The 21,086-nt window shown below is 33.3% G+C and overlaps 1 protein-coding gene across 1 annotated transcript in view; it reads right to left on the bottom strand.

Moving 5' to 3' along the window:
• Nucleotides 1-681: 681 nt before the first annotated feature.
• The window catches only part of LOC126884768 (uncharacterized), a 41,327-nt gene continuing 20,922 nt past the window's right edge, over nucleotides 682-21,086 (bottom strand). The window contains exons 5-6 of the mRNA XM_050650986.1: nucleotides 13,200-13,444; nucleotides 682-6,048 (exon numbers count right to left, since the gene is read on the bottom strand). Of these exons, the coding sequence (XP_050506943.1) occupies nucleotides 5,957-6,048; nucleotides 13,200-13,444 (337 nt within the window). The 3' untranslated portion in view covers nucleotides 682-5,956. The remainder of the gene's footprint in view (nucleotides 6,049-13,199; nucleotides 13,445-21,086) is intronic.

Here is a 21,086-nt window from a genome sequence, read left to right on the forward strand (position 1 = left end):
GCCACAAACAATCCTTCAAAGAGCCACATGTGGCTCGTGAGCCACAGTTTGGCCACCCCTGCCATATAAGGTACAATTTTCGTTCTGCCATTTCAGTATGATTGTCAGACTTTGTAGAGTTAAAGTACAGTATCATCGGCATTTCTTATATTATTAAGGATTTCACCATTTATAATCATCCCTTCTTTACACTCTCCTAAAACTTCTTGGAAGAAGACTTCGCTATGTAGGTATATGCCTCTCTTTTGGTCTGCTGCCCTGCATTTTATCCAGAGTCTTCATGGTAATCTATCGTCAGTATATAACCTTTCAATCGAAGTCTCTGGAGACTATAGTGAATTCTGATAGATGATAGCTCCAGAATCTACTGGCACGAGTATGGAAGAAAAATAATATTTCTTGTTTTAAAAAATTCACGTATACAATTTGGCAACACTGTAAGTTTGCTAAAATTTCATTGTTCCTACTCAAAACGTTCCAAGCTTTGTTTACCTGATTAATTTTTATACTTTCGCACAAAACTAAATATTGCAACTTTGGACTACATATCAAAGAAAACATTAATCATATATAGGTACTTGTATAAATAATACCAACTAGAAAAATTATATAAAAATATTCAGCCTGTTACTCAGAAAAATATTAGCGAAAAAAGTCTCCAAGCAGCATTTTTTAAATATATATATATAAATCTAAGGCACATGTATTTAAATTCTTTTCCCTATTTTTAGCATTTTTCTACAACTAGACCCCTAGATTTACTAACTTTCATGGTTTTGTTTCCATTTTACCTGTTTTTTGTTTATCTGAATATTTTTTAGCAGCTGCAAAGAGCTTCTCGTAATATTTTTCCGGTAAAACACTTTATGCTATAAAAATAGACAAAGCAATCTTATTTGTGCTGAAAATAACAGTGTCCTTTAACAACGATTTTAAATACGAAATTCAAAACATTAAAAAACTTTTATTTATTACCTTATTTATTATAAACAATCGGTGACATGGTCTAGCTAGATTATTTATGTTAATGATGGAAATCTTAACTTTTTATTGAAAATAAACTTAAACCACTTAAAATGGACTGAAGACCTATGAGGTCTAAAAGTCATAAGTCTGGAATACACTAGGCCTGAGAAAACTCTGGAATACACTAAGGCGTCTGTACTAATGATCATAGATTTCCGGGTGGCATTTGACACTTTGGAACTTAAAACATTGAATGACTGTAGAATCGGTTACAAATACTTCCTATATTCATTTACAATATCTTCAAAAATGTTACTAAGCATAAGACTATAGGGATCCACACAGCCAATAAGAAATAAAAGAAGTATCGGGCAAGATCATATCGTCCATACCATTTTCCAACTATCGAATGTGAAAAATCAAATCGGGTTTTTCATTTTCGATACCTTGTCCTCGCATTGTACGTGATACATCTTGTGGCAAATTCTCGTTATTGTAGCTTGATTAGGAGCGCGGGAAATATGCTGTTTAAACCATCGAATATGAAAATTTTTCCATTTGGTTGAGTGCAAACTGACGAAAATGGTATATTCGATACTTTTGTTTTGTATAAATATAACTAAAGGTATATTTGTACAACGCTAAATGTCGAATGTGTCACATTCGTTAGTTTGTGTTGTAATTTATAAGAGTTATTCAAAATTATAATCTGTAAACTGTCGAAAATGCTAAACTACTGAGAAGAACAAAATGCACGTGTTTACAATTTGTGCGAATTTTGTTTCATTTTCACTTCCAAGAAATTCTTGTGAGGCAGTTTATGATTTCATTTTAACGGATTTTTATTATTTGATTATACAGTAATAAATAATATCGTATGGCATTTTTGCCGGGGAGATCCTTTCGGATAGTTCCAGCGCCAATTACATCTTTAACCCTGTTTCAAGTAACTAGTGTCGATGTACACTAGCCCAGGGGGACCGACGGCTTAACGTACTCTCCGAGGCACGGTGAGACGGCTCGTGTCATTATTGGAAATGAAAATGGTTTGTCTTTGGCAGGGATCGAACCCACGTCTACTGGCGTATGAGGCCAGCGTTTATGCCGTTACCCACGGCCGCTCACCGATTATACAGTTATTCGCTATTATACATTCGCTACTTTGAAACATCGGACTGAAACAAATCTTTGATTTATACAAAAAGCAGAGTAACGAATGTGATTTTTTGGAAAAAAAATTATGAGCAGTTCAAATTGGTTATCAATCTAACAAGGATTAAACATTACATACAACAAATATAAAAATTTTTCCAATTGTCGATGCGCTGATTTAGGAGTCTCTAAAAAAGAGTTATTTTGCTCTCCTGAAAAGTACAACTTTTCACATTCGATAGTTGGAAATGGCAGGGACGATATCATGTCATCAAAACTGTTCACGACCATTGATATGATCCAATGACTTCCTATGGCGGAACCGTCTCTCACCGCCTTTACTACTCTATTGTCATTCGGTCTATGTGGTCGTTCCATTCTAGTCTTTTGTTTCTTACACAGTTTTTAATGTTCTCCACCTTGCATCTTCATCGTATATCTATTTCTAGATCTGTCACATAGTCTCTTACCATCGATTTTTCTAGGGGATTTCATCTCTGTTGTTTCTAGCTTTATTTTTGTCCCCTCTATCTCAGGTTGCGTTTCTGCCGCGTATATCATTATTAATCTGATGCCTGTTTTGTAAATTCTGCTTTTCATTTTGTTCCCAATATTTTTATTTCCACTTATCATTACATTAATGCATCGTGCGGCTCTTTCTTCTTTATTAATTTCAGTTTCCATTACTGTTTCGATCTTTCCGTAGTTAGATAGCATGATGCCTAGATATTTAAACTCCATCACATACTTACTTTATTATCTGATCTTCTAATTCCAATTTACGTCTTAGCAGATTTGCTGCTATAATCATTATCTCTCTTTCTCTCTCTTCTACGACGCTACAGCACAAGTCGGACCCTGGCCTCTTCCAGCATCCGCGTTTAAGTATCTCTGTCCCTGGCCAATGGCCTCCAGTTATCTACCCTCAATATATATCTTTAGCATCGGTTCTCACTTCGTCTATCTAATTCTTCCTTGATCTTACTACTGGCCGACGTCCCACCATAGTTCTGCTAAGCGTTCGTGTTCTGTCGTTATCCATTCTTATAAGGTGACCTGCCCAGCGCAATCTTTTTTTGCATAATTTCGTTGCAGTGGAATAACAAAGTTCTATCTGCCTATCAGGTGCCATTTTTAGTTATGACTGTTTAAAGTTTCTATGTTATGTATTTATTGTACTATTATCGCCACCTGCATGTGTTGACCATGTAAATTCAAAAAAAAATTAATATACAGTGGAACCCCGACAAGTCGGCCTCCGATAACCCGGAAGTCCGGCTAACCCGGACCGATTTTCATCAGACAAAACAAACATTTTTTTCACTTTGGCTGACTTTTAACCAAGAAATAAATATTACTGTATACAACTATACTTAGAAGATGTACTGTGCATATGTATTTCATATTTTTGCAATTATAATGTGTATTTGTTTAGTATTTATATGTATTTTATTAATTTTTACCATATTCTCCGGCTAACCCGGATTTTCGATAACCCGGATCGGCCGTGGTCCCGATTAATCCGACTTATCGAGGTTCCACTGTACCGTAAAAGGTTATTTCAATAGTTAATACAAAGGAGTTCTGATTTGAGAAATGATTTAAACTTATTTATAAAGGTTTATCTTCCACACATACACTTGTAACAATTATTATATAATAAAACAACTTGAAGTTATTTGATAAAGTCTTATTGTTAACTTATAAACACTTTTAGTTCTTGCAGATAGAACCTTGTGTACTTAGTTGACTGTTTTTTATGTCAGATAGAACCTTGTTAACTTATCAACATTTAAAATTCTCTCAGATATAATCTTGTAACTTACGTATTTCAGCCACCTGTTAATAGATGTTGGTGCTAGTATCATATTAAGGTGAAGAACATAAAATAAAACCAAGTTACATAAAAATCTCAGTTTAGACAAAAATTGCAAATTTTGTTATTCTGACGCAACGATTTGCTATGGAGGGTTCTTTGTAACATTGATATAACTCGTGATTGAACCTTATTCCCCATACGAGTATAGGTACTATTGTCGCAAAATGGGTCCTAATATTCTTAGCTTTCTTTCAAAAGTAATGTTATAATCATGCATTTGATTTTTTGAGGAAATTATTAGGTATATTAAATTTTCTTTGTGCGATTAGTATTGCGTCGTATTATTAAGTTGTTTTTCTTCCATTTATGAAAACTTTGCCATTGCTGACGTTATCTGGATAGCGCTAATCGAAAAGGAACCAAGCGACATTTGAACAACAAATGACTTAATCGCACCAAACGACAGCCAGATATTCACTTTATATGTGTAAAAAAATCCGTACGTCTACGGAGCTTCTAGCGACATCTGTAGAAAAAGGTCCAAACGACAATCGAAAAATATTTCTTTAAGTTTTAAAAGTTTTCTTTAATATAAAAAGACTCAGGCAGTGATTTCTTTTATATTTCTGCAACAAATGCAACCAAACGACCTATAAGGCAGTTGATTCCTTTTATAATATTGCAAATATTGTAACCAAACAACATGCAAGGCGGTTGGTTTCTTTTATATGATTGAAAATATTTCAACCAAACGACATAAAAGGGATAAAATAAAATAAAAACGACATAAAATAAAACCAACTGGCTAAATGGGCGCAGTTCCCAAAGGCCATAAAAAAACCAAACGACATGCAAGGCGGTTGGTTCCTTTTATATTATTGTGGACATTAAGTCTTTATTCCAGTTTCTTTTTAGTTTACAAAACTAAAAACGTAGAGGATTTTGAGGATGTGAAGGATTTGGTTCCTTACCTGACTTTGATTTGAACGCAGAATAAATTTAATGAAAGACATATTTTAGCAAAACTTTCGTTCCTGTACTTGAATGTTAATTTTAAAATATTTGTTGCTAGTTTAGAATTTTTGATTTTATGAGTTTTTTAAGATTTTTTATTAGGTACTCATCTTAAGAATAAAAAAATTAACGAAGATATTTTTTTGTAAAAGGGAGATTAAGAAAAGTTACGTTCCTACACTTGAGTATGATCAGTGTTAGAGTGTTAGAGAGTTTTTTGGTTTGTTAAAAATTTTTGATTCTATGAGTTTTAAGATTATCTACTATTACTTAAATTAAGAATAAAAAAATAACCAAAGATATATATTTTTAGGTAAAATCATACCTATACTATGAGTTTTAGTTTTATAAGTTTGTTTGGTTGAAATTTTCGAGTTTTTTATTGACTTAAAACTAAATAAATATAAATTTTAATTTCTATTCTTCTACAGTTTAAAGGTTTCTTGATTAAAAAGTATTTACATTTTTTTAATAACTATTTTCTTTTTTCTAATATTATTATGGTAAAGTAAAATTTCTAGAAAGAACCATCCTAGATGTTCTTAATCTCTAAACAGAACCATATGAGTCTCATGGTTATATTTACACTAGTAAACAGTTATTCTGAAATAATTGAAAAAGAACTAACCACCAAAATACTGTCAAAAAACAAAAAAAGTTAACTTATGAAAAAAAATTCAAGAGTGGCTAATATTAGCTTTCGAACGCGATATCATACCTTAAAAAGTCTTTATCTTGAAAATTACAAGGAAAAACATTTTTTTATTTTTGTAACCTTAATTACTCAAAATCAACTTTTGGCGGTTGGTTCCCTTTCGATTAGCGCTATCCATCTGTACATAAAACCCTAAAAACCGGCCAAATATATTCTTCAAATTATGACGTCACCGCTTTTTTAAAAATAAACAAGGTTTACAGAGTAAGAAAACATTAATTTGTCACCTTCGAACGAATGGTGCATACTAAAAACATGACGAACAAACATATTAGGTTAATTTAAAAACATCACCTCATATAAACGACAACAGTAACAAAAATTATTGCGTGATTCAGTCTAGTCGTACTTGTTGAACTATTGTTGTTTGGTGAAGACCATTCTGAAATAAATATGTACGTTATTAGCAATTTCTTACTCATTTTTAGGTAGATGCTTAACCCTTTCAGCTCCGGTGACGCGTCCGCGCGTCCAAATATGACTATAGAGTAGTGCCGTTGACGCGGAAGCGCGTCCACGGTACGTAAGTATTCAAAGGAAATTATTTCTGCCGGCAAAGGAGCTTAGGCTAAGGATACGGCTCCACGGACGAGAAATTGACGCTAGCAGTAGCGGTAAAATTACGGCAGCAGCACAGCTGTAAAATCTTGGCTCCACGAGAACGACAATTTACAACATGCATAGCGCCGCATCTTCGTTTGTAGTGGCTCCATGCAGGGTCGGCGATAACGGGCCTGCGATGGATGCACTGCAGGCGGGCATTCCTATTTGAGAGGCTCCAAAATTAGCTTTTTTCTGTATACATGTTAAACAAAATATTGTACTAATTAAAAAAAACCGAAGGGCGTCTATGCTAATTTTGCAGACGGGACTTCATATCACCCATTTTCATAGGTCCACTGACATCTTCTACGGTATTTCGCTTCAAGGAGTTACTTAACATTTGACGATTGAGCACATCTTCGTTTAGTTCACAATGATTGTGGTCATCCATAATTTCCGTCACTACGTTGTCCCCTTGGGTTTTTAAAATTGCTTTACATTTTTCTTTCATCTGCGAACAAATTCAACGCTTGTCATCATGTCGTCATTTTTTAAAGATTTGTGAAAACGATATTTGAAGCCATTCAACACAATCAATTGTTTTCCTTTTTCACTAAGAACAACTTTCACAGAATTCATTTTGGCAATCAACTCAAACCGTATCGTATACAGATAGATCGAGCTCTATAGTGTTACCCTTCCTTATTAACTTATTTATTTTTAGCATATAGGCAAAACGCTCGGACAGGTCGAATTTTAAAATAATCATAGTATATCGCTAGTATACACCATCATGGAGCCGCCCAGTATTATCGCTGTTGGTTTCATTTATCACTCTTCATTTTACTGCTACTGCTAGCGTCAATTTCTCGACCGTGGAGCCGTAGCCTTAGTCTTTTAGTCAGGAAATATTACAGCGGAACTGAAAGGGTTAAGTAGACAGAAGAGAGAAAAGCGGAATTAATAAAAATTATGCCAAACATAGGCGGTCCAAATGCCTTCAAAAGTAGAGTGTATGTACCTTTAGGTTGTATATTCTACCCTCTTTTACGAAGCTTTGAGAAGAGCTAACTATAAAGAACTGCTTACAAATGCACAAAGAACGGTAGCACCCCTCATACAGTTGAGTCCGGGAATCTTTACCCGTGCGTCATCATTTAAAGCATACGAAATAAGTCGATAATAAGTCGAAAATTGAAATTTGCTAAACGCAACAGCAAGTGACAGTAAGTGACTTGCTGTTGCGTTTAGTAAATTTCAATTTCCGACTTATCATCGACTTATTTCGTATGATTTAAATGATGACGCATGGGTAATGATTCCCGGACTCAACTGTAATTATGAGATAGCACCTTTTAAGGGTATGGCAAGCGTGTACCGGACTACTTATACGACTGCCTTACCGGTCATAACGGGTACACTCCCCATTCACCTTCTAGCTAAAGAAAGAGGAACTATGTATAACAGAGTCAACGGTTATCTACCTACTATGTAGACGACCACATATTATGCTCCAGATATGGCAAAATGAATGGGAGTAACAAACGGCGAATTCTGAGTGGACCAAAATGTTAATTCCTGGTGTAGTAACATGGTCCAAATGTAGCTTCACGGCTCTTTTAAGGTCGTATACGTATAGAATAAAGAAGACGATAAATGATTTGTGTATAGATTGTGGCGTTATAGACGACGAAGAACACTGCATTTTTGCTTGCACTATTTTCTAAAGAGAAATGAGAAGCTAGAAAGAGCGAGACAGGGAACAGGAACATGAGGTAACAAATAAATTACATATAGTATGGATACTAAAATCACAATAAAGATGCACTAGAAATAAACAAACCAAGATACGTTGAATGTGACGAGGAGTACTCCCGAATCATGATTTACAATGTATAAACTTGGTAAATCATGATCTGGGATTTACATTGTATAAACGATTTGGAAGTGCTCCTTGTAACATTCAATGTGTCTCGTGTCTTGGTTTGTTTATTTCTAGTGAATCTTTATTGTGATTTTAGTATAGGCATTCAGATGGACTACAACTATAGGTCTGGATCCCGCGTACCAAAAAAAAGTTGATTAATAGCAAGCTGTAAATTTGTTAATAGCTTAACGGTGTCTAGTCGGACAAACTTTAATGTATGGGAACACTGTAAAAGGGAAGTTTTAATTGTGGAACGTGTCATCCTGACAAGTTTTATGATTGTGAAAACTAGCAGGTGGTTTTTAAGTTTACTTAATAGCAAAGTTTATATAGTATATGAAAAAATGTTTGTCCAACAAATATGTTGGGCATTTTAATAAGTCCGACACGTAGAACATGTCAAATGACAGGAGTTATATTGGTGGTAAATAGCAGTCTGATTTTTGCATGAGAGTTTAATGAAAGGGTAACAAATCAATTGGAAGTTCTGTCCGACAAAATACATGGACGTTTTCATAGTCTGACGTTCGAAACCTGTCACCTGTTTCACAATTAAAACTTCCCATGTTCCAATGTTCTCGTACATCAAGGTTTGTCCGACTAGACACTGTTAAGCTATTAACAAATTTTCAGCTTGCTATTAATAAATTTTTTGAAGTGAAAACTTCTTTAGGGACGTTCTGCGATTTTTGGATAGGGGAAAAAGCATTGAATTCGCGACCGTCATTGCGACCGTCATCGCTTATGCTATATTATTTGTATGTATATATAAATTGTATTTAAATTTAAAATAAATGTAAAACCTATTTTAGGTTGGGGAAAAAGGATTTATTTCGCGACCGTCATCTCTTCGGCGAAATAAATTTTGTACGTATCTATATTATGTGTATCTATACATAAATTGTATAGGAGTATTTAAATTTAAAATGAATGTAAAACCTATTTTTGGATGGGGAAAAATATTTATTTCTCGACCGTCATCTCTTCGGCGAAATAAATTTTGTACGTATGTATTGAAGTGAAAACTTCTTTAAGAACGTTGTGCACTTTTGGATGGGAAAAAGTATTAAATTGGCGACCGTCATCGTTTCGAAGAAATATATTTTTGAAGTGAAAATTTCTTTAGGGATGTTGTGCACTTTTTAGATGGGGAAAAAGTATTGAATTAGCGACCGTCATCGATTCTGCAAAATAAATTTTTAAAGTGAAAACTGCTTTTGGGGACCTTGTGCACTTTTTGGATGGGGAAAAAGTATTGAATTAGCAACCGTCATCGCTTCGGCGAAATAAATTTTTTAAGTGAAAGCTTTTTTAGGGACGTTGTGCACTTTTTGGATGGAGAAAAATTATTAAATTAGCGACCGTCATCACTACGACGAAATAAATTTTTGAAGGAAAACTAATTTAGGGACGTTGTGCACTTTTTGGATGGGAAAAAGTAATAAATTAGCGACCGTCATCGCTTCGACGAAATAAACATTTGAAGTGAAAACTTCTTTAGGGACATTGTGCTCTTTTTGGATGGAAAAAAGTATGAAATTAGCGACCGTCGTCGCGACCGTCATCGCTCCGATGAAATAAGTTTTTGAAATGAAAACTTCTTGAGTGACGTTGTGCACTTTTTGGATGAGCAAAAATTATTAAATTAGCGACCGTCATCACTTCGACGAAATAAATTTTTGAAGTGAAAACTTCTTTAGGGACGTTGTGCAATTTTTGATGGAAAAAATTATTGAATTAACGACCGTTATCGCTTCGGCGAAATAAATTTTTCAGTGAAAAATTCTTTTGGAGACGTTGTGCACTTTTTAGATGGGGAAAAAATATTGAACTAGCGACCGTCATGGCTTCGGCGAAATAAATTTTTGAAATGAAAACTTCTTTAGGGACGTTGTGCACTTTTTGGATGGGGAAAAACTATTAAATTAGCGACCGTCATCACTTTGACGAAATACATTTTTGAAGTGAAACTTCTTTAGAGACGTTGTGCTCTTTTTGGATGGAAAAAAGTATTAAATTAGTGACCATCATCGCTTCGACGAAATTAATTTTTGAAGTGAAAACTTCTTGAGGGACGTTGTGCACTTTTTGGATGGGGAAAAACTATTAAATTAGCGACCGTCATCGTTTCGACGAAATAAATTTTTGAATTGAAAATTTCTTTCGGGGCGTTGTGCACTTCTTGGATGGGGAAAAAGTATTGAATTTGCGACCGTCATCACTTTGCTGAAATAAATTTTGTACGTATATAAATGATGTATATGTAGACGTAAATAACATAGGGAATACGCATCGCGTATATGATATAGATGAAGCACTTCGTTTTGGATGGGGAAAAAGTATTGAGCTCGTAATTTATATACTATAAGAAGTTTTCACTTCTGTCGGCACTCCCACGAGTGCCTTCAATTTTTTTTTGGTATGTGGGATCCAGGCCTACTACCTCTGCACTCTGCACCATAATTAATAAAGAATGGCCCAACAACCAGGAGATAAGATCGCGCATCGGAAAAGCTAGATCAGCCTATAACATCCCCTTTCATGGTACAAAAGTAAGAATGAAGATACGCATTTGAGATGTGACTCAAATTGGAGAATACTTAAGATCCCGTGAATCGAGAGGTGCTCACCACAATCAGATCTCGAAAGTTACAATATTTCGAACACATTATATGAAAATTCAGTTATGCCATCCTCGAAGGAAAAATATTTGGACAGCGAGGTCCAGGAAGAAAAACATGGAAGAAGAACATCGTGAAAATGAAGCAGTGGAACCTCCATTGCATTTACGCCGCCAATTTCTCAGTGATAAATTTACAACTCGAATTCTGTCCAAAAAATGTAATTACCTTCAAGATCTACATGAGCTATCAGTTTTAGACCTCACTCATAGGTACTGGAGAACTAAAAAATCTATACCTTTGGTAGAAAATTATCTAAGTACGGTAAAGTACAGTGAAGTTATCTATAAAAGCCAAATTCCGCCTTACTACAGTGCAATGACAAAAACATTATTTTCTAACAAGGTTAAAACATGTTATTTAAACTCACATTTACCGCCAAATATGTTTGATATACTTATTAGAGAAAAATGGTTAAATTTTCAGTACATATTTACCGATGGGTCAAAAGACGCAAATGGAACGGGCTGTGCAGTATTCCACGAAAATAAAAATTACCATCATCAATATAGCCTACCTATTGAATGCTCAATATACACAGCAGAAATGATAGCAGTAATGTTTGCTGTTCAGTATGTACTACTGAATCCAACTAGCAATTATGTTATATTTACTGACAGTAAAAGCGTGGTGGACAGATTGAGTAACATTCAAACAGTCAAACACATAAACCACATTGAATTGAATATTCTTAAAACTCTGTTTGAAATTATACAATTAGGAGTAAATATAACAATTGCTTGGATTAAGGGTCATTCGGGAATAAAAGGCAATGAAATAGTTGACAATTTTGCTAAATCAGCTTATGTGATCGGAGAAAAAATAAACAAAAATTTAATTCCAGCTTCAGATATTGATACTTTTAGCAGACAAAAACTTAAAAATAATTGGCAATTGCATTACAGAGAATGTAATACTGGCTCAAATTTTGCTCATTGTAACCCTAGGATATTCTTAAAAAGATGGTTTTGCACAGAATATAACAGACATTTTATAAAGACCATTAATCGGTTGAGACACAGCATAGAAAACGCAACAGCAGTGACACACTAGTAGGCGGGAAAAGTTCGCGCACTATTACGGCGCAGATCGTCGGCCATTTTGTGCGTAGTACCAGACAATGTAGAAAATCGACAGTGTTGCCGATTTGTACATAATTATCAGATTTACTTAACTTTTATGACATTCTGATAATATTAAATATTTTTTAACATAATTTTATACGTATGCCTGTAAGAATTATGTCAATAATTGGGACATAACACAAAATATTGACGATGAATGGCGATTGTATTGTTAATCTTTTGCATAAATTCCAGAAATTATTCAAAAAGAATCTCTCACGAGTAATAAAGTTGGTGACATCGGCAACACTGATGAACTAACACATCACTTCACCACTGAGATGTACTACGCCAAAAACGGCGACCCTGTACTTTTCAACTTCAAAGACGGCATCAGCGAGTGTCCTTGCTGGTTTCGTTTATTATGCTGTGGTTGAGAGCCAATCATGCTCTTACGCCATCTTACATGCATAGAATCGGCTTGGCAGATACTCCCAATTGTACTTGTGGCAAAATCGGAGATCTAACACATGTCATATTAGAATGTCATTTAAACATAAATAACATAAACGACCTTTATAAGGAATTAAAAAATTTAAAATGTTTTTTCCCAATAAAACTAAATACTTTAATATTTACAAATGATATGGAAATTCTTCATCTCATTTATAAACATGTTAAATTATGTAAATACAAGTTGTAAACGTAATATGTAATAAATAGGCATAATTTGTTAATGTGGTTTGAAAAAATTAAAAAAAAATAATATTAAAAAAACACAAAATAAAATAATAACAAAAAAAAATAAACAAAAAAAAAGAAAAAAAAAAAAGAAAAAGAAAAAAGGAAGCAAAAATAAAAAAGAATAGAAAAAAAAGAAGTAAAAAAAAGTGTTTCGTACAAATTAAAATATATATTAAAAAAACAGTAAAATAATTAAAAAAAAAACAAAATAAAAAAAAGCTACACAATGTACCAATGTATCTATAAAAATAAAATTGGAGAATGTACTTATGTTATAAGAAATTTATGACTATGAATCTGCAATCAATCAGAAACAAGTCTGGCTAATTGGCTCTGCCAAAGCCATTTTTCAAAAAAAAAAAAAGAAAAAAAGAACATCGTGGTTAAACAACCTCAGAACCTGATTCCACACAACATCTGTGCAGTTTTTTGCGCGCTACTGCAGATAAGAATATATTGCCATGACGATCGCCAACATTCGCTACAAATAGGCACATCAAGAAGAAGAGGGCATTCCAATAAAATTTCCTTAAAAAAGAGCAACGACATTGTAATTTCAAAATATATAATTTACCTGTAGCCTCTGGATTATCTCTTGCGATGTACAGCCAAAACTTCTCGTGCGCAAACTCAGTGCTGGTAATCGTAGGCACATATGCTGGAGCAAATTCATCCTCGTCATGCTTACTCCTTTTCAGTTCGATGGACTTTTCGTGGCTTCTATGCCAGACGTTGTATATGTTAGCTGAGCAACGAAGCTTGAGCTTGTCTTCATCGAGAAGTTGTTCAGATACTCTGAATTGTACTGTCGAATAGGAACTACAAAAGTAAAATTGAAACGTTTAGAAAAGAACGCTAAATATTAAAAACAAGAAATAGTTAATAACTTTTAAAAAATCTCGATAGACTCGAGAGAGAAAGGGAGTGTTTTAGCCAAGCTAAGAAAGCTTATACAGCATTATTCGCGGTGTTCAAGTAGTTGGAGGGGATACGAGAAACGATCGTGCGCGAATAGCGGAGAAATATTGCAACTTTCTTAAATAATTCATATTGTCAATTGAAATTGTCAAATTGACGTATATTTCATACCTACTGTCATTGAAGAAGAAAAATTATTGTTGTTCTGAGTCTATTTCCTTGTGGCATTTTTATAATTAACTATTTTCTATGGGAAATAAGCCACAATTTTACTAAAAAAATGAATTTATTAACGTTTCGAAGCCCAAATCGGGTTTCGTTGTCAAAATACAAAATACTTCTACAATAAACAAAAATGTTGTTGCTAAGTAAAAAAAAATTCTTCTAATAATTTATTTAATCTGACTCATTTATATTGGCAATTCAGACGTATATTATACATTTTAAAGTAGAAGACTTTAAAATGATATCGCCAATATTTATGAGTTGCGTTCCTGGGACGACTTTACTAAAAGATAGTTCATTCGATTACATGAAATCAACCCCAACTCAAGAATATCCGTCGCAAAAAAATCATAGCATGTGATCTGTCTTTAAAAAGATAACCAAATGCAACGATGACAGTAAAATTCTCGCGTTAGAGATTGCATAGTAAATCACGAGTAGGGATTGCAATCCGGTATGGTTTCGAATCCGGCCGGATCCGGTCGGATTTACGATAATCCGGCCGGATCCGGTAGGATCCGACCGGATTGGCAGTATACCTGATTATATTTGCAATTTGCGGTATTGCCATTGGCACTGGCAAGATACACTAAGTAAAGTATTATATATGATTTAAAACATAAAAACATAAATAAAACATTAATTTTTGCATAAGAACATAAACTTTTTATACTTTAACTATAATTAATAAACAAAAACAAACACATAATTAAAAATCAATTTGATTTTTGCATTTGAAAATATGAACGAAGGAAACATATTGTATTAATTGTGTCGTCTCCTAACCTACTTCTTAAAGAAGTACAAATATATCCTGCAGCCGAGAAGGCCCTTTCTGCCTCAACACTAGTTGGCTTAATGTTCAATAAATAGTTATATAGAAGGGTTAAATACGTTCTTTTTATTCCATCTAATTCGTAACATGTCATTTCCCTTTGTAATATTTTTTCAAAATCGAGGGCTGTTTTGTAATTTGTTTGCTTGCCCTATTTGTAATCTTTCATTTCGTGATTGATTTGATTTTCTAATTCTTCTTTTAATGTTAAATTAGTTTTCACCAATTCGGAATCTGAATCAGAGCTGCCATCTTCTTCTTCCGAAGTTTTTACATTTTCCTCATCATTTGTTGTAAGTCTCTTTAAAATTTCTGTCATTTTATGTCGCATGAAAGTTTTCTTTGGCATGAAAAATGTATCATCAGATTGTTTTGAATATTCATTATACTTTGCTGGATTTTGTAAATAAATTAATATACCGGTCATAAAAGTCCGGCGTTGTTTTATTTTTTCACGTAATGTGTCTGCTAATTCGCCACTGAAGGTCGTGCCTTGTTTGTTTAATTGTTCTAAAATAAATTTTAAGGTTGTATCTGCAGTCAGAAGGGTAGACTCTCGTCTGCTTAATGCTTCTACAGCCAGTTTACATGGCTGCAGACTGTCAATTAAACCTTTAATTGATGACCATTCATGGTCCGTAAATTTGATACTGGATTTTATGTCAATTAAAGATTTTTCGATACACTGTTTAAGCTTATAAAATCTTTCGACCATAGCCAGAAGGCTGTTCCAGCGTGTGCGGCAATCTAAGACAAGGCATAATTCCTTACCTATTTCTTCTTTTACATACTTTTGGAGGTACGTATCATATTTGGTAGGCGATTTTTTGAACAACTTTACGACATTCCGCACTTTTTGAAGAAGATCGTTGTATCTAGGATTTATTTGAACCCGATTGCCAGGATAATTTAAATTCAATATTATGAATAACGATTCCAAAATACAGTTTGATTTCGAGACCATATTCAAAATTCTATAGGAAAATAACTCTTTCCGTAGTTACCGGACCGGATCCGGCAAAATTTGCCGGATCCGGTAGTGGTGAAAAAATACCGGATCCGCCGGATTACCGGATCCGCCGGACCGGATTGCAATCCCTAATCACGAGGGAAAACCAGGAAAAACCTGGTGATACTATCCCGACATCGTAAGTATTTTTTGGTTTTACATTTAATTTTTTTTTAAACTAATACCAAATTCTGACTTTAATATGTTTAAATTATAAATAATATTAATAATACATAGATATACAATAAGTAATACTAAAATATAAAATGTGTACTAACTCGATATGTTATTGACTTACTAATCGTGGTATTTTCTTTCTATTGACTTCCTCTTTCAGTATGGGTAACCACATCCTACTGCATTCTACCGAGGAATTTACGACACAATTGGTTTCATTTAGCATAATTAGAGCCGCTTCTTTGATTTTTCTCTTTTTACTATCTGATTCTTTCAGGACTATACTTGAATCTCTCCACTGAACTCTATGTTCATTATCCCATGCGTGTTGACATATCTGAGATCTATCAAATTCTCTATTTTTAATATAAGACTGATGTTCACTTATTCTAACGTTTAATGGTCTTGATGTTTCACCTAAATGAAATTGTTCGCATTCACAAGGTATTTTATAAATGCAATTCTTTGTTCTTTCTTGTTCATTGTTAGGTTTAGTTTTAGATAGAATAGATCTCAATGTGTTTGTTGTTTTGAATGTTGTTGAAATGTTGAATTTATTTCCTATTGTTTTAAGTTTCTCGGATAGTCCTTTTATATATGGTATTGTTATTTTCCTCGTATTATTTCTTGTGAATGTTGTAGGATCCCGTTCTAAGTTGTTCTGTTCCCGTTCTAAGTTGATAATTCCTTATTTATAAACGATAAAGGATAATCATTTTTTTAATAAAACAGATGTTAACAATTGTTTTTCTTCTAAAAATCAATTTTCGTTAGAACAAGTAATTTTGGCTCTATCATATAAGGATTTAATGATTCCCTTTTTAACGTTGATGTTGTGATTTGATTTGTAATTGAGATATCTGTTGGTGTGTGTTGGTTTTCTATACACTTGAGTCTCATATCCAGTATCCTTCTTTGAGACTAAAACATCGAGGAAAGGTAAAGTGTTATTGTATTCCTTTTCCATTGTAAATTTTATTGTCTCGTCTTGATCGTTTATAATATTCAGGAATGTATCCAACAATTCTGATCTATGAGGCCATATTGAAAACACATCATCTACATATCTCCACCATACTGTGGTTTTTAAATTTTGTTTAGAAATAATATTAGTTTCGAAATCCTCCATAAATATATTAGCCAATAATGGAGATAAAGAAGAGCCCATTGCTAGACCAAAATTTTGTTTATAGAATTCATTATTTAGTTGAAAATAGGTATTATTAGTACATAATGTCAATAACTCCATTATAGCTGATACATTTTGGTTTTCCCTCGTGATTTACTATGAAATCTCTAACGCGAGAATTTTACTGTCATCGTTGCATTTGGTTGTTTTTTTAAAGACAGATCACATGCTATGATTTTTTTGCGACGGATATTCTTGAGTTGGGATTGATTTCATGTAATCGAATGAACTATCTTTTAGTAAAGTCGTCCCAGGAACGCAACTCATAAATATTAGCGATATTATTTTAAAGTCTTCTACTTTAAAATGTATAATATACGTCTGAATTGCCAATATAAATGAGTCAGATTAAATAAATTATTAGAAGAATTTGTTTTTACTTATCAACAACATTTTTGTTTATTTTAGAAGTATTTTGTATTTTGACAACGAAACGTTAATAAATTCATTTTTTTAGTAAAATTGTGGCTTATTTCCCATAGAAAATAGTTAAGAAAAATTATATGTTACTCCACAAGATTGATATGATATGCAATTATTATATAAAAGTATATTTAGTTAATTGTATTTTGCTTGCAGTACTGCATTTTAATAATTAATTTTATTTACTACATACAATTGTTTACCTTTTAATAACATAACCTAAATCTTACTTTTTCTTCTTATAATTTTTTTGGGCTACGGCCTTGAAAATTATCCAGCAACCATGATTGGCCAATATAATTAAAAGTGCAAAAAAAGTTTCCGAGCTATGAAACCAGGTGTCACTTTTCCGAACTTGCACGGTCCCAATACGCAGTTAATACAATGTATCGGAACTACATTTGAAATAGTCGACCAATATAAAAGTTCGACACACATAAATCATAGGAACGTTAAGATCGGCATGTATAAAATATCGTTCAATTACCTGTCTCCTTTTACGAGGGATGCCATGAGCCCAGCCGAAAGTAACCGCGGACCATTTCAAATGTAGTTCCGATATATACTGTAGTAACTGCGTCTTTATTTGGCTTATTCTGTATGTATAAAATCACACAAGCACAATATACTTCCGTTACTGTATGAAATGTACTATTAAAAACCATATTGACAGATCGCTTTACACTTCATATTTAAACTGTTAAAATATAACAAAGTTCTCAATCCAGTAGTACAGAAACCGACAATAAATATCGTTCTCATACCACTAGATTGACAACAGGTGGAAATCTCTCTGGTTACTACCTCCGCGACTTTCAAAAATTATAAGCCATACGGGTGCCGGGACGAACGTTAAGATGAGGGAATTTTAAATAATTCACGCCTCATGTCCCATCTGCTCAGCGTGTTAAAGTTCCAACGAGAAGGTTTCCTAAGTACTTCACAAAAGAGTAAATAAATTAAAAATGTATAAACATTTTCAATTTCGTTGCAACTTGAAAATGCAGCAGCATTATATTCTAGTCCAATCGGAGAGTACAGGAAGAGTCTATACCGGCTTCGGAGCTTTTTTGCCCCATCATCAGTAGTCCCATATTAGTTCAGAGAAATAAGGAAAAAAATATCCTGTTGGTGACATAACCCCCTCCAGGCTGAAACCAAATTTCTTGAGTAGTATGGACATTACATTAATAACCTATATGTTTCCTGCAGGCGATTTTGATGATATACATAGTTATAAACAAATGAAGATCAAAAAACGGTAAATTTTCGCTTATTAAGTATTTTAAACAAATTTGAGTGAGAAACTCATAAATCGTATAAAAAAACTTCAATATGGCGTTCGCTGAATATGTCTATCCTTCTTGGTTGCTTAGAAAATTGCAAAATAAATCATAAATTTTGAGTTTTTATAAATATTCATAACTTATGTAAAAATTAACTTAGAACGTTCTTATTACACGGAATGCTAAGACTTCTGGTGCTTAAATCTTACCCTAAATTTCAAAAAGCAATTGGTCAAATAGTTTAAAAGGTATTTAATTTGTTTATCCAAAATTAATTTTTTTTGCAACGCTATAAGTCAGAAAATGATGAAGTTACACTAGGTAATACTCTGGATAGTTTATGAAAGAAGAAAATTTATACTATTAATTTAATTAAAAAAAATGACAAAAAATAATTCTAAATACTACAAAATTATTTTGCAAAAACATGTGAATTAAAAAAGGGGGGGCTAACTTCGTCCCTAATTGTCCTAGGACAATTGTTTTTCTTTCTAAATGTGTATAAAAATTCAGCCTTTCTAAATATGAAAAAATAATTTTTCTACGGGTAACGGTTAAAAAGTTATTCTAATTGTTTATAAGTAAGCAAAAAATCAACGTGTTTTTGCAAAATAATTTTACACTGTTTAAAATTACTTTTTGTCTTTTTTTTTAATTAAGTCAATAGTATAAATGTTCTTCTTCCATAAACTGTCAGAAGTCTTACTGTAACCTCATAATTTTCTGACTTATAGTGCTGCAAAAAAATGAATTTGGGATAAACAAATTAAATAACTTTTAAACTATTTGACCAATTGCTTTGAAATTTAAAATATAATTTAAGCACCAGAAGTCTCAGCAATTCGTTTAATAAGAAGGTTAATTTTTACAAAGTTATGAATATTTATAAAAACTCAAAATTTATGATTTATTTTGCAATTTTCTAAGCAACCAATAAGGATACACATATTCAGCGAACGCCATATTGAAATCTTTTAGACGATTTATGAGTTTCTTATTTCCAAAGTTGTTTAAAATTCTTAACTTTTTGGTTATAGACGAAAAAAGCGAAAATTTACCGTTTTTTGATCTTCATTTGTTTATAACTATGTATATCATCAAAATCGGCTGCAGGATAAGGTTATTAATATAGATGTCCATACTACTCAAATAATTTGGTTTCGGCCTGGAGGGGGATGTGTCACGAGAAAAATCTTATTTCTCTGGACTATATCCTCTTCTCTCCGCTTCAACCAGATACCTCAACGCGTGCCGTCCCAGATTGCAACGAGCGAAATGTCACGCATATCGTAGCGACATCTGCTAAGAAACAAACTATGTCAATGGAAATCTCTCTGGATACTACGTCCGCGGCTTTCAAAAATTATAAGCCATACGGGTGCCGAGACGAACATTAAGATGAGTGAATTTTAAATATATTTTAAAGATATTTTAAATTCGTTCGTTGCAATCTGGGTCGGCACGCGTCGAGGTATCTGGTTGAAGCGGAGAGAAGAGGATATGGGACTACTGATGATGGGGCAAAAAGCCCCGAAACCGGTATAGACTCTTCCTGCACTCTCTGATTGGACTAGAATATAATGCTGCTGCATTTTCAGGTTGCAACGAAATTGAAAATGTTTATACATTGTTAAAATATAATTTGTGAGTGTCCAGTAGTCCCATTCAAGAATTTAGGAAGAATAGTGCTCACAACAAAAGAACAATAGTCCTAAAGTAACTTTTAAAAAATAGTAAACTCAGCAAAGACATTTTTCTCTATCAGTGATGATATCTGCTGTGGGTTGTAGACATTTGTGGAACAAAGAAGGCAATGCAAGAGCAAAGCAGCAGAAAACGAAGAGAAATAAAACAAAAATACGAGCGGCTATATAGAGAAAGTGGATAGTCAATGAGCTAAAGGATAAGAATTAGAATAAATTATAAGATAGATAAAGAATTGGGAAGATAACAATTGAAAATAGAAGAATGCAATTACTTATTCTTACCTGCAATTGCAACGTTGTCAATGTTTAAGATCACGGCTTGTGAAGAGTTGCCAAATATAGATACCAGGCGCGGATCCAAGGGGGGATCAACTGAGTCAATTGCCCCCTCCTTTAGACCTCGCGTGGTGTCTACTGACACTGTTTTTAAGAAAGAGATTACGATTGAACATAAATAGTGAATTTTGTGTCCTGTTGATAACAGAATAACTGAAACATAAATATGGCAGAATTCCTTGGAATCGAAAATTAAATTATTAAAAGTATTTGGAAGTTGGAACATAATAAATTAAAAAGTCCCACAATACATCTACTCAATTGCCATCTGTTCAATTCAATGCCAGAGACCACATAAAAATAGTAATTGCCGGTGATATGCTATGGTAATTTGATCATTTAATAAAAACCCCCGAA

Source organism: Diabrotica virgifera, chromosome 5, assembly GCF_917563875.1.
Source record: "Diabrotica virgifera virgifera chromosome 5, PGI_DIABVI_V3a".
NCBI lineage: Eukaryota > Metazoa > Arthropoda > Insecta > Coleoptera > Chrysomelidae > Diabrotica > Diabrotica virgifera.